We start from the raw sequence: 14456 nt of genomic DNA, 5'->3' as shown, positions 1-14456 counted from the left end.
TTCTTCTTGATATATTCACGCACATAACTGAAGTTGGAAATATAGTATTTTTATATGGAAATATGATCGGAAGCAATCAAATGCTACCTAACATAAGGTAATAATTACTCTTATTTCATTGTGATTAGTCTCCATGATACCAGAGGTGTGGAAAACTGTATTATTATGAACACAACCGAATTATGTGATTTCTTCATTTGAATGATTGGAAACGATTTATACTTCACATATTCACGAGTCTTTGGACAAATTTACGTGCGTCTGAGGTGAAGGTCAGCGGAACGTGTCTGGCTGCATTATCAATGACAATTTGGCCCGGGTTGGGGACTGACCATTGTGAAGGCTGGGTATATAAATTCGGACCTCGGCTGTGGACAGTCAGTCACAACCTGAACCTCCAACACCATGTTTAAGGCCGTCAGTTCCAACAAAGTTTTTCATGCGTTTTATGATTTTATGTTAAAATAGTCGATGAAATCACCAGTTTAGAGACTCTAATGAAATTTTCAAAATCACAAAAGCTTCCTAATATATTTTTGTTCCAAATACGAATTTAAGATTTTTTAAGAATTCCCATATTTATCATTTCTCAAAATCTCTACATGTGTTGTGTTGCAGGTGTTTGCTGTGTTGTCCGTCTTCCTCCTCGTGGCCTCAGCCATGGCCAGCCCCATGCCAGAGCCTGGCTATCGTCGTCATGGTGGCTATGGTGGTGGTTATGGCGGGTATGGTGGTGGTTATGGCGGATATGGTGGCGGCTATGGCTACGGAGGTGGATATGGCGGCTATGGTAGAGGTTATGGCGGATATGGTGGTGGGTATGGCGGTGGACACGGCGGCTATGGATATGGAAGATAAGGGTGAGGATTGTTTGTTAACGAGTTATGTAGTTAAGTCAGGTAATAATTATAGTTTAGTGTGAACATAACAAGTGGAAAGACGGTATTGAGGAGGTGTTGACCTACAACCTACTCTCGCGGGGCTTCTGTTTTGGTTATCACACTACACAACAAACTTGGGCCTCTTGCTCACTAATGTTTCGTCTCAGTGACAGTGACAATTCAAACATTATTGTTAACAGTTCAAGTCAAAGTAATTATTATACAAAATAAGGCAGTGGTAAGGGTTTTGTAATTTCGAATTTAGGGCAAAGTTATTTTCCAAATTGATTTCTTATGTATAAATTGGTAGTCCTATAATACAATGAAATTAACATATATATTACATGAGCCATGTCTGATATATGCTATAATGAAATTCTCTTTCCAGAAGAACTCAAAAACCCAGCCCATTCTCGGACCAAAGCCAAGTGTTATTTACAGAATTTTGCAACAATTATTTCATTGTGAAACCTCTGCATTTACCCCTAGTAAGAACGACAACAATATTTGTGTACGAAATAAAATACAAATATGAATTACAAGACATGTATTATTGTAATCTCCGTATATGATGCGAAAGGGAAGGAACTGGCTACGATTTGGAAGGGGAAGAGAGGGAATTGACAAAGTAATACTGGAGAACTGAGAGGGAGAAGGGAAGGGAAAGGTGGAGTAGGTGAATGATTGTTCTTAGTTAATTAAAGGTACTGATGAGTTACTTTATTTAGTGAGTACTCGGCATTAATTAAACCGTACACTAATTATCAAAAATAAAAACATGTGGGCACTTACTTCACACTAAAAATATAAATAAATGATATATTAACGTTTACATGTCAATAGAAAAACCCGCCCAGAATACTCTAGTAACAAATTATTTTTCGACTGCAGCAGAATATTGGCCAAAATAGTTTGAAGATCGATTGATATGACAATATTACAACAGTTTCAACTTGATATAGTATGGAACTGATTGACTGACACTGAAAATCAACGAGTCAGGTTTCTTTTAAATGAAATATTGTAGGACATTCCGACGAAAAATCAGTTTAAGCACGTAATTTGCGTGTGGTGCAAAATCATGAATTACCTAAATTTATTTTTAAAACTTCTCCGTGGTAATTATTAAATACTTTTAACTATCAAATAAAATAACATTAATGAAAACCACAAAATAAATTATACACAATAAATATATTGTGTAACGGACGAGCTAGAAAATTATTTCCTGGCAACCCCTTGATAATAGGGAGGTTAGCAGTGACACGAACTCTGTACTGGTGGATGGACCGCTGTGTTAATAACGACGTGATCGTCACATTAACCACAAACGTGGCAGTGTCAACACGATCCTCACAGTGGCAACACCAGAGGACGAGACACATCCGTCTTACGATCACCAGGAAGAAAGATTAACCGATTATTCTCGGGACAGTTAGCAATAACAACATCAGTGAGGACAAATCTGGACACCCTCGGCCACACGGTACCTTTACTACCCACATTACAGCTGAGTAATATGGCCTTGTTTATTAGTTTTTACAAGTTTATTCAGCCAGTCCTCATAAACAAAGCCCAAAGTCCATGCTATGCACCCGCCAAACCCCCTGTTTATGAATGAAAAACGGTTTACACACGACTCACAACTGATGACGTCCGAACACTTCCGGAAAAAATGCTTCATTGACGAATTTTGTTCGAACCACAACGCTATAAATGCTTCATCTATGTACTACAATTACAAATAATCGCCAACAGAACCTGAACACCTAACCTAACCTATGCCTATATATATATACACACACAATATGCTAATATATAATAATATTAATTTATATTTGAGAAAATTCATGTTTTGAATGAATAGCATGTAAAAATGTATGAATGCGTCTGTGAGATCGACAGCTGGATGTAATGGATTTGAGTCGCGGACGGGTTGCACCCATGTGCTACAAATACAGCCCGTTCTCCAAACAAAGACCCTAAAGTGATTCCATGCACCCGCCAAACCCCCTCTTTATGAATCCAATAAACATACATTCATTCACGTTTCTCACATACATTCACTGTATGTGAGAAACGGTTTACACACAACTCGCAACTGATGACGTTCGAACACTTCCGGAACAAGTGCTTAACTGACGAATTTTATTCGAACCACAACGCAGTAAATGCTTCACCCACGCACTACAGATAATCGCCAACAGAACCTAAACACCAAACCTAACCTATGCCTATATATGCACAATATACTAACATATTATAATATTAATTTATATTTGAGAAAATTCCCGTTTTGAATGAACAGCATGTTAAAATTTTTGAATGCGTCTTTGGGGTCGACAGCTGGATTAAATGGACTTGGTCTGAGGACAATTTGATTTATTTGGTACTGGGGTCTGCCCGTCATCGTATACAACGATCCAAGCTCGTTAATCCAACTGCCAAACCCCCTGTTATTAAATGAAAAGTGGTTTACTCACGACTCACAACTGATGACGTCCGAACACTTCCCAAACAAGTGTTTCGCTCATGTCCTCTGTTCGAACCACAATTCTATAAATGCTTTACCCCACGTACTTCAAATACAAATAATCACCAACAGAACCTACACACCTAACCTAACCTACGCCTAACTCTACATAGAATTTGTATGTTTATTAATTTATATATAACAACCCAATTTTTAATACACATTACGTTAAAATTGATGAATGCCTCTGGGGTGGACGGCCGCTACTTTAAACAACCTAGTATGAGGACGTATTGCATGGGCCAGGCGCTCATGCGGCCGAGGGACGCCCCTGTGATTACTTAAGTGAGATAGGGGAATTAACTGAAGGGAATATGGTCTATAAAATGTAAATACTAGCTGTTGAAGACAGAGTGCTTCTCCTCACTCTAAAAGTAAATATTTTGTTTTATCAACAGAAGACATGAAAGTAGAAAGCTTTACTGGCAGCTAGACCCATTCCTGGCATTCGACAACAACTTCATCTAGACAAAGTCCTCACGGATATAATTCTTTCCAATTTAAATAAATTAGAGTTAAATTTATTCAATGACACTCCAATACATGAGGTATAAATAAATAGACTCTAAGAACACTGAGAAGACCTCTAGACAGAATGATTGATGGACAGTGTTGGAGACCTCATGATGAGGTCACCATCCAAACTTTGGTATCATTGGAATGAGACACAACTTTGACAAAATAATTTATTATTTAATAAGACAAGTGTCACGGAAGAGTAATTGTGGAAGGTACTGAACTACTGAGTCCTGATCGTTGACGAGAGTCGCAGTTTGTTCCGGAGAAAACATGTTCTTCTGGAAACAAATTATTTATTACAAATATTAAGTATGTCATTTATGATATGTGTTATGACACTATATTTGTTATCATATTAGTTACACTTAGAGCCACTGGAGGGCGGCTGTGTACACTGGCTCCTTAACACCAGTTGTGTTCTTATGTTCACAGGATATCATTCATCTTGCTCGATTTAATTACAAACTATGTAATTAGACAACTATTTTCACCTTTAACGTCCATATCCATAGCCGCCGTATCCACCGCCATATCCACCGCCATATCCACCGCCATAACCTCCATATCCACCGCCATATCCTCCACCATAACCTCCACCATAGCCGCCACCATACCCGCCATAACCACCACCATACCCGCCATAACCACCACCATAGCCACCATGGCGACGATAGCCAGGCTCGGGCATGGGGCTGGCCATGGCAGAAGCCACAAGGAGGAAGACGGACAACACAGCAAACACCTGCAACACAACACAAGGAGGTTTTAAGTAAATTATTTGTATAAAAATACATGAAAGTTCTTACATTCACATTTGAACATTAATATATTAGAAAACTTTTGTGATTGAATCTCATTAAGATGTGTAAACTGGTGATGTCATCGACTAATTGAAAATAAAACCATAAAACACAGTAAAAGTTTTTTGGAACTGACGGCCTTAAACATGGTGTTGGAGGTTCAGGTTGTGACTGACTGTCCACAGCCGAGGTCCGCCTTTATATATCCAGCCTTCACAATGGTCAGTCCCCAACCCGGGCCAAAACTGTCATTGATAATGCAGCCAGACACGTTCCGCTGACCTTCACCTCAGACGCACGTAAATTTGTCAAAAGACTCGTCAATATATGAAATATAAATCGTTTCCAATCATTAAAACGAAGAAATTACTTAATATGACTGAGTTTTTAAAATACAGTTTTCCGCACCTCTAGTATCATGGAGACTAATCACAATGAAATAAGCGCAATTATTACCTTAGGTTAAGTAGCCTTTGATTGTTTCCGGTTATATTTACCTATCAAATCCGTATATTTCCATCTGCAGTTTTTAGCAACCACCTTTTAATTTTCCCTAACAAATTGTTCCTACCTCTATTATTGGAAAAGGCTTTATATATGTCCAGCTTAATTTGTAAACTGGAGTGAGTTCAATTTGGATAAAATGTCGTAACTGATTATAAAATTAAAATATTTCCAACTTCATTTTCAGTTACCTTAAAAAAAATCATAAACGCACAGCAAATCTTGATTAAAATAAAATAAAAATCTTTAACCACCAACAAAAAGTTTCCAAAAGTCACTAACATGGAAAACTCACAACCAAACATTCAAATCGCCCAGGGAAAAACGTAATTACTTTGATAATATTAAGTTAATTTCTGGCTGCTTTACAGCGCAATTGACTAAAAATATAAGAAATATTATCGATTACACCTTACCTAGTAAGATGTATTTACAGAGATGGGTGAGCTATACTTATATATGTGGAATGCAAAAATTTATTTATATAATTCATTAAAATCTAAATATTTTTATGGTAGTGTATATAGTATGATAATTTTTGTAAGCTTTGTTACTTGTAACTAGTGGTATATATTCGTTTAAATAATACTTGTTTCAAGACCAGATTAAAAGTGGAAATGGGAACTAACATTGAAATAAATCTTTGAACAATGATTTAATTTATAATAAATTTTTCATCAAAGAATAATCTTCCAATAACGAGATTACGTTTCCTTGCTCGTGAATTATATTCAGGAGATTTGTCGTCTAATGAATAAATGGTGGTTACCTCATCCTTTTTGATGGTTTAACAAAATTAAATCAAATTTTGTGTATTCGAAGCATCGAAATTGGTCCATTCTCAAGATAATCTTTCGATAACGTGTTTCATTAGCTAATACAATCGAATATACATGAGTTCAATAAAACTCCACCCACAAAACTCAAATCACTTAATTTATAATATAATTAAAGATGAATATTGGCAAAAACAGCATATAGGTCTATTAATTTTTTCAATATTAAGTTCAAATACATCAGTAACGGAATTGACTTGATTTATATAAGTAATAATATATAACGATTACATAATCTTAGTAAGACCTGCTCACGATATTCGAATCGATTAAATTATAATTTAATTGCAGCTGACTATTGGCCAAAATGGCTTGCAGATTGTTAATTTGACAATATCACGTTAGTTTCAAGTGGATCAAGCAGGGCAATATGAATTTCGTCGATTAAATACGTCTAATTTAACAAATTGAATTGTGAAATGGTAAAGCGTATTACTTTCCCTCTTGCATTCAAATCACCATATATACAGGAGCCACTAAGTTTATTTGGGGTCTTGGCAAATGTTCCAGTCGTTATAACGGTGTAGTTACTATGCACAGTTTTCAGCACCTTAATAATTTAACTTGGAAAATTAGTATTTCAAAAATTGACACCACAGATCACACAAATTTGCATGTTATAAAACATAGTATTAGTATTTTTTTTATTTTTCCCATTGAAGACGTTATTTTGAGCGTAGAAAACGACTCTCCTCTTACTGAAGTGAATAATGTGCCGAGTGATGAAATACCGTCAACTTAGGTAGATAACATCACCTGAGGTACATTATATCACTTGAGGTAGATAACGTCTACTAATAAGACGTTAATAATAATAATTATTATTTAGTATATATTAATTATCCTGAAGTAGATAATCTCACCTGAGGTCAATAATATCACCTGCGAACAAGTATATAAGGCTTCCATACAATACTGAGACCCTCTGTAATTACTTTATACGCTCAGGAATGTTGGAAGGTATTCTTGTACTGTTCCTAGATTTTGCTAGTGGAGGCTAATAGATCAATCAGCGTTACATTTCATGTTCTCTCTTGATTCCATTTATGACGGGCCGTCCTGTGAGGTGGGGAATGTTGGATGAGCTTGTAGCTAGTTTTTGTTCTACACTGTGTAATCTTTCATACAAAACAGGGTAGCAGCACATTGCTGTGTATACCTAAGCTTGATGGAAAAATAAAAATTATTTGAGAGGATTCTTCTAAACACTGCTAAAAAATAATTATAATATAATTTTTCCACGAATCAGTGCTTAGCTCTTATGAAAATCATAAAACTATTATTTAGTCAAATTTAATTAATTTTTTGTATTGAGGTAGGTTTTTCTCTCCTGATTCCATGTATGACTAACCGTCCTGTAAGATAGGAGATATTAGATGAAGTTTATACCTAGTTTTTTATCTACACTGTGTAATCTGTCATAGAGTATCGGGTAGCAGCACATTGCTGTGTTTACCTAAGCTTCTTTATAAAAAAATTACTTCTCTTGCAAACAGAAATAATACAAATCTTGAAATTATATATTTTTTATTCTATTTCGTACAAAAATATTGTCGTCTTTCTTGTAGGAGTAAATGTAAAGGTTTCATAATAATTGTGACAACGTCCTGGAAATGACACTCTGCTTAGGTCCGAGAAAGTGCTGGGTTTGAGTCCTTCTGGAATAGAGACATTCCTTTTAGTATATATTACAGGTTATTAATATAATATATATGTTCACTCTTTATTGTATTATAGGACTACTGGTTTATACATAAGACAACATTTCGCAAAATAACTTTAGTTTTATATCTTAAATATGAAATTATATTATCTAGCAAATGTCTTCTTTTGTAAAATAATTCCTGTGGTCCTGTAACGCCTGGAAGTAGGTCATCCAACAATTACTCTATACAGCTTAACCTTCCTCTAAGTCTTAATATAACAGAGTTCTTTATGTTAACAATAATATTTAAATTGTCACTGAGACGAAACATTAGTGAGCAAGAGGCCCAAGTTTGCTGTGTAGTGTAATAACCAAAACAGAAGCTACGCGAGAGTAGGATGTAGGTCAACACCTCAATACCGTCTTTCCACTTGTTATGTTCACACTAAACTATAATTATTACCTGACTTAATTACATAACAACTCATTAACAAATAATCCTCACCTTTATCTTCCATATCCATAGCCGCCGTGTCCACCGCCATACCCACCACCATATCCGCCATAACCTCTACCATAGCCGCCATATCCACCACCATGTCCACCTCCGTAGCCATAGCCGCCACCATATCCGCCATAACCACCACCATACCCGCCATAACCACCACCATAGCCACCATGACGACGATAGCCAGGCTCGGGCATGGGGCTGGCCATGGCTGAGGCCACGAGGAGGAAGACGGACAACACAGCAAACACCTGCAACACAACACAAGTAGAGCTTTTGATATATGATAAATATGGGAATTCTTAAAAAAAAAAATCTTAAAATCGTATTTGTAACATTAATATATTAGGAAGCTTTAGTTATCTTGAAAATTTCCTCAAGGTCTCTAAACTAGTGATTTCATAGACTATTTTAAAATAAAATCATAAAAACATGATAAATTTGTTGGAACTGACGGCCTTAAACATGGTGTTGGAGGTTCAGGTTGTGACTGACTGTCCACAGCAGAGGTCCGAATTTATATACCCAGCCTACACAATGGTTAGTCCCCAACCCGGGCCAAAACTGTCATTGATAATGCAGCCAGACACGTTCGTACCTGGAACCACCCGAGATGCTGGTGGACAGTACGGCTGAGCATGACTGGGAACCCTGGGAAAAAAATGTGAAGTGATATCAGATTGTTTAAACAATGGCGCTCATAAGGTTTTCATAACATGGCCAGAACACAACACATGCAAGCACCCGCAACGAAACACAAGGAGGTTAATAGACAACACAGCAACCACCTGCAACACATTGGAACAATATTTGAATAAAATAAACTTTTGAAGGCCTACTAACCCATTCAAGGCAGATCCTATTTATATTCGTCGAACCTGGTTCATGTATATGTCCGATCTTAAGTTGCACTCCTGTGATCCCACGTCTGTGTTGCCCGGCAACATTGCCACTAAAGCAATTATACAAAACTTCTTAATTAAACTATGAAAGAGAGAGCATATTAATTGAAGCACTTGTGCAGACAGCAATAATTCGTTCAGTATGAAAATAGTTGTTGTCTGTCAGGTGATGCATACAGTAACTCACAGCTTTAAATGCTTTTTCGTGAAGCTTGGAGAGTCCCCGCCTCAACCCCACCACAATGTATTACAATATCGGTACATTCTTGCCTGGCCGACCTTTGCTAAACAAGTAAACACTGCCACAGACATGCGCAATAACGAGAAACAAATGCGCTGCGGGAAAAGAATGAACGATTGTTTAGAAACGGAACACATTGTCAGACTTAGCGGAACAACGGAGAAATGTTTTGTTTTGTAAAGGCGCTTTACTAAGCTGTAGTTGAATGACAGTATAACACTGGAATTCGAGAGCTTGAATTGCTTACACACACACACACTCTTGAAGTAACACTCATGTTTGGTCTTGAATCACTCTCAAGTTTAATCACATTCGATGTTCCTGTCCGCCTAACAGTAAATATTTACCTGGGAGTTAGGCAACTGTTGTGGCTTGTACCGGGAATTCCTGAGGAAAGTCAGACATTAACCTTAGCCTTATAAGAACATCGAAAAACCTAACAGACTTCCTTTCCCCCCACAATGGGAGACTATTTCTAGGACTTAGCTTACCATTTACCTTCCAGATGTGTTTCAAAATTTATAGTTTAAATGGGGATGATTTATAAGCCACATTATTGCTCACGTGATCCGACGCTGCCTCAGATACTCTGATGTCCAACATCGCCGTGACAGACACGCGAGGCGTCAGATGACCAAAATCATTGGCCCCCCTAAGGCAAAGTACTGGCGCTCAGTACCAACCGGCAGTCGACGTCAGTTTGTCTACGCAACTATGTTTGCTGGGTGGAGCTTTAGTTCATTAGCTCGCCTCCTAGTCCTCGATAAGCTGGCACAGTTAGTTCCTAGCTCGTTCGGTTCTGTCACACCTGCTGTTGAATTAACGTATGGGGTCAGCCTTTCCTTTGTATTTTTTTTATTTTTGCACTTTCCGCTGATTCAGTAACCATATGCATTCTTCCAGTCCCTCTCATCTGTTATCTTTAATCTGGAGAAGTTGGTACTGGGTGTAACTGGGTGCTGACAAGTCCTGCAGGGTCCTTTGTGCTGCAACAAGGTCCTGCTGGTTGCATCAGGGTTATCTTGAGGTTATCTTGAGATGATTTCGGGGCTTTTTAGTGTCCCCGCGGCCCGGTCCTCGACCAGGCCTCCACCCCCAGGAAGCAGCCCGTGACAGCTGACTAACACCCAGGTACCTATTTTACTGCTAGGTAACAAGGGTCCTTGAGGATCCTTTATGGTCATGGGAAAGGTCGTGGTGGAGGACATGGTCGTGGTGGAGGACATGGTCGTGGTGGAGGACATGGTCGTGGTGGAGGACATGGTCGTGGTGGAGGACATGGTCGTGGTGGAGGACATGGTCGTGGTGGAGGACATGGTCGTGGTGGAGGACATGGTCGTGGTGGAGGACATGGTCGTGGTGGACGACTTGGTCGTGGTGGACGACATGGTCGTGGTGGAGGACATGGTCGTGGTGGAGGACATGGTCGTGGTGGAGGACATGGTCGTGGTGGAGGGTATGGTCGTGGTGGAGGACATGGTCGTGGTGGAGGGTATGGTCGTGGTGGAGGACATGGTCGTGGTGGAGGACATGGTCGTGGTGGAGGACATGGTCGTGGTGGAGGACATGGTCGTGGTGGAGGACATGGTCGTGGTGGAGGACATGGTCGTGGTGGACGACATGGTCGTGGTGGAGGACATGGTCGTGGTGGAGGACATGGTCGTGGTGGAGGACATGGTCGTGGTGGAGGACATGGTCGTGGTGGAGGACATGGTCGTGGTGGAGGACATGGTCGTGGTGGAGGGTATGGTCGTGGTGGACGACATGGTCGTGGTGGAGGACATGGTCGTGGTGGAGGACATGGTCGTGGTGGAGGGTATGGTCGTGGTGGAGGGTATGGTCGTGGTGGAGGACATGGTCGTGGTGGAGGACATGGTCGTGGTGGAGGACATGGTCGTGGTGGAGGACATGGTCGTGGTGGAGGACATGGTCGTGGTGGAGGACATGGTCGTGGTGGAGGACATGGTCGTGGTGGAGGACATGGTCGTGGTGGAGGACATGGTCGTGGTGGAGGACATGGTCGTGGTGGAGGACATGGTCGTGGTGGAGGACATGGTCGTGGTGGAGGACATGGTCGTGGTGGACGGACATGGTCGTGGTGGAGGACATGGTCGTGGTGGAGGACATGGTCGTGGTGGAGGGTATGGTCGTGGTGGAGGACATGGTCGTGGTGGAGGACATGGTCGTGGTGGAGGACATGGTCGTGGTGGAGGACATGGTCGTGGTGGAGGGTATGGTCGTGGTGGAGGGTATGGTCGTGGTGGAGGACATGGTCGTGGTGGAGGGTATGGTCGTGGTGGAGGGTATGGTCGTGGTGGAGGACATGGTCGTGGTGGAGGACATGGTCGTGGTGGAGGACATGGTCGTGGTGGAGGGACACGGTCGTGGTGGAGGACATGGTCGTGGTGGAGGACACGGTCGTGGTGGAGGACATGGTCGTGGTGGAGGACATGGTCGTGGTGGAGGACATGGTCGTGGTGGAGGACACGGTCGTGGTGGAGGACATGGTCGGGGTGGAGGACATGGTCGTGGTGGAGGGAATGATCGTGGTGGAGGACATGGTCGTGGTGGAGGGAATGATCGTGGTGGAGGACATGGTCGTGGTGGAGGGAATGATCGTGGTGGAGGACATGGTCGTGGTGGAGGACATGGTCATGGTGGAGGACATGGTCATGGTGGAGGACATGGTCATGGTGGAGGACATGGTCGTAGTGGACATAGTCGTGATGGAGAATATGATCAAAATCAACATTTTACAACCACTGAGTCAAGCTCAGCATATACTGCAAGTCTGAACGTCTGAAGAAATATAATGATTCTTTAGTTATTATAACAAATTTATTAGTTAAACTTGTTTATGATAACAGACTGACACTGCGCCAAATGGCGGTCCATTGTTACAAAAATAAAAATATATTATATAAAGGTTTTGTTTTTTATTTTGGGTGTTCAGTAGAATTAGTTGGTGGACTTCTGAGACAATCGACGTTGAGAAAGTACTGCCATAATAATGGAAGTATTTAGTGCGTTAATTTTAATTGATATAAAAACGTATTTTTACAAAACAGTTTGCCTTTGGACGTACAAACTGGTGGTAGTTTACAATCGCTTAATGGATTTTTTTCCTATGCATATTTTTTTTTAATATGTTGCTATCATTGAGTCTTGTTAAGCTCATGCCATTATCCTTAATCAGAACTGAGGAAAGTTCCTCTGTTCAGGGCTTTGAAATAATATTAGAGAACAAAAAAATGAAACCCTTAAAAATTGATTGAATAAATAATTATTTGCTGATTTTTACGATTTTCATAGAAATTATAATTTTACAACAAATTTCACCAGATCTACTTTCCAATATGCTAATTCTGAATACTTAGTTAAAGAGGTGTCAATTCTAAGTTCCCATATAGCTTCATTATTGTTTGTAATAGTAATGCATTTATACGCCACAGTTTTGTATAATCCCGGTCCCTTCACATATATGTATATATATATATATATATATATATATATATATATATATATATATATATATATATATATATATATATATATATATATATATATATATATATATTGTACCTAGTAGCCAGAACGTCGTACTCGGCCTACCATGCAAGGCCCGATTTCCCTAATAAGCCAAGTTTTCCTGAATTTATATATTTTCCCAATTTTTTTCTTATGAAATGATATATCTGTCCATTTCATTATTTATAAGTTAATTTGTTGAAATTTGAGTTAAAACTAACGTAGATATATGACCGAACCTAACCAACCCTACCTAACCTAACCTAACCAATCTAAACCTAACCTAAACTAACACAACAAAGTCAATAATTTATGGTCCTAATATAATATAATAATACTAATTCAAATAAACTAATTGGAAACAATTTATTGAAAATAAAGAAAATCACTCGACCTATTAGGCAAATTGGGCCTTGCATAGTAGGCCGAGAAATGCGTTCTGGCTACTAGGTACGACATATATATATATATATATATATATATATATATATATATATATATATATATATATATATATATATATATATATATATATATAAAATACTCGCCTCAGCGAGTATTACATATCACAATATTTTTGTGAGATCAAGCGTTAAGAGTTTTCGTAAGGTTTCGAAAAATATGTGTTGATATTTTATTTTTTCCAAGAGCCGCGGAAGGCAGGCAAAAATGTGACGTGCAAATTGTTACAATACAATACAATGTTTACTCAAAAGAATGTGTATACAAAGGACATAGGAGTAATGTTCAAGTTGTAGGGACAAGAGTTACACTGTCTATAGAGCCACTATTACGCCAAGTTTTTCAGGAAAAAATATTGTTCCAGGTAGTGTCAACGATGCTTTTATCTATAATTCTATACTAATTACAGTAGTAATATAATTACTTTTATTATATCTATTAGTGATTATTAATGATGTTATTGTTATTGGAGAGAAAGACGAAAAGATGTGGGAGTGAATGTGGTGTTCCGGGAGGTGAAAGTTGGCTCACTTGAAATATTAAATCTTATAATATGAAATCTTCGTATTTTTGTTTAACGTTCATTTATAATTGATCTTCGTCTCCATTATTTTTATCTCTCTCTCTTTCTTTCTTTCTCTCTCTCTCTCTCTCTCTCTCTCTCTCTCTCTCTCTCTCTCTCTCTCTCTCTCTCTCTCTCTCTCTTTCTCTCTCTCTCTCTCTCTCTCTCTCTCTCTCTCTCTCTCTCTCTCTCTCTCTCTCTCTCTCTCTCTCTCTCTCTCTCTCTCTCTCTCTCTCTTCTCTCTCTCTCTCTTCTTCTCTCTCTCTCTCTCTCTCTCTCTCTCTCTCTCTCTCTCTCTCTCTCTCTCTCTCTCTCTCTCTCTCTCGAATGAACAATACAGGAAGTGAGAGACAAAGACCTGGCCAACAGGAGGAGGCAGAGTCAACACAACAAGCTGTACGTATCTGCTGATTCACTGTGTACCACAGTGCACTCTCAATCTCACTCTCTCACTCCCACTTCCTCTCACTTTCTTTGACTTTCACTCTCACGTTGCAGAACAGTGGCAGATAAAAATGAACGCTAAGAGTGTTCA

At 39.2% G+C, this 14456-nt stretch overlaps 4 protein-coding genes across 6 annotated transcripts; 2 read left to right on the top strand and 2 right to left on the bottom strand.

The window, feature by feature from the left end:
* The first annotated feature begins 401 nt into the window (after positions 1–401).
* Positions 402–1392, top strand: LOC123767517 (neuropeptide-like protein 30). Its single transcript, XM_045757203.2, has 3 exons — positions 402–417; positions 619–860; positions 1270–1392. Exons 1-2 carry the CDS (start codon positions 406–408, stop codon positions 856–858), a joined length of 252 nt encoding a protein of 83 aa, XP_045613159.2. The 5' UTR covers positions 402–405; the 3' UTR covers positions 859–860; positions 1270–1392.
* Positions 1393–3818: 2426 nt separating this feature from the next.
* Positions 3819–4892, bottom strand: LOC123767518 (neuropeptide-like protein 31). The gene is made up of 3 exons (XM_045757204.2): positions 4870–4892; positions 4425–4675; positions 3819–4211 (listed from the first exon to the last, which is right to left on the bottom strand). The coding sequence occupies exons 1-2, from the start codon at positions 4879–4881 to the stop codon at positions 4427–4429; spliced, it is 261 nt and encodes an 86-aa protein (XP_045613160.2). The 5' UTR covers positions 4882–4892; the 3' UTR covers positions 3819–4211; positions 4425–4426.
* Positions 4893–7583: 2691 nt separating this feature from the next.
* Positions 7584–8872, bottom strand: LOC123767520 (neuropeptide-like protein 31). Of its 3 annotated transcripts, none has more exons than XM_069310197.1 (3): positions 8825–8872; positions 8224–8477; positions 7584–7731 (listed from the first exon to the last, which is right to left on the bottom strand). In XM_069310197.1, exons 1-2 carry the CDS (start codon positions 8864–8866, stop codon positions 8226–8228), a joined length of 294 nt encoding a protein of 97 aa, XP_069166298.1. In that variant the 5' UTR covers positions 8867–8872; the 3' UTR covers positions 7584–7731; positions 8224–8225. The 3 variants fall into 3 exon arrangements, with proteins under 3 accessions (XP_069166298.1, XP_069166299.1, XP_069166300.1); XM_069310198.1 differs by having other exon boundaries at positions 7584–7728; XM_069310199.1 differs by lacking the exon at positions 8825–8872 and adding an exon at positions 8682–8814.
* A 1211-nt stretch (positions 8873–10083) lies between these two features.
* Positions 10084–12172, top strand: LOC138355405 (keratin, type I cytoskeletal 9-like). The gene is made up of 3 exons (XM_069310296.1): positions 10084–10145; positions 10538–11510; positions 11600–12172. The coding sequence occupies exons 1-3, from the start codon at positions 10084–10086 to the stop codon at positions 12170–12172; spliced, it is 1608 nt and encodes a 535-aa protein (XP_069166397.1).
* The last annotated feature ends 2284 nt before the right edge of the window (positions 12173–14456 follow it).

Source organism: Procambarus clarkii, chromosome 67 (assembly GCF_040958095.1).
Source record: "Procambarus clarkii isolate CNS0578487 chromosome 67, FALCON_Pclarkii_2.0, whole genome shotgun sequence".
Lineage (NCBI taxonomy): Eukaryota > Metazoa > Arthropoda > Malacostraca > Decapoda > Cambaridae > Procambarus > Procambarus clarkii.
The sequence above is the reverse complement of the archived record's forward strand: the minus strand, read 5'-3'. Positions and strand labels throughout refer to the sequence as shown.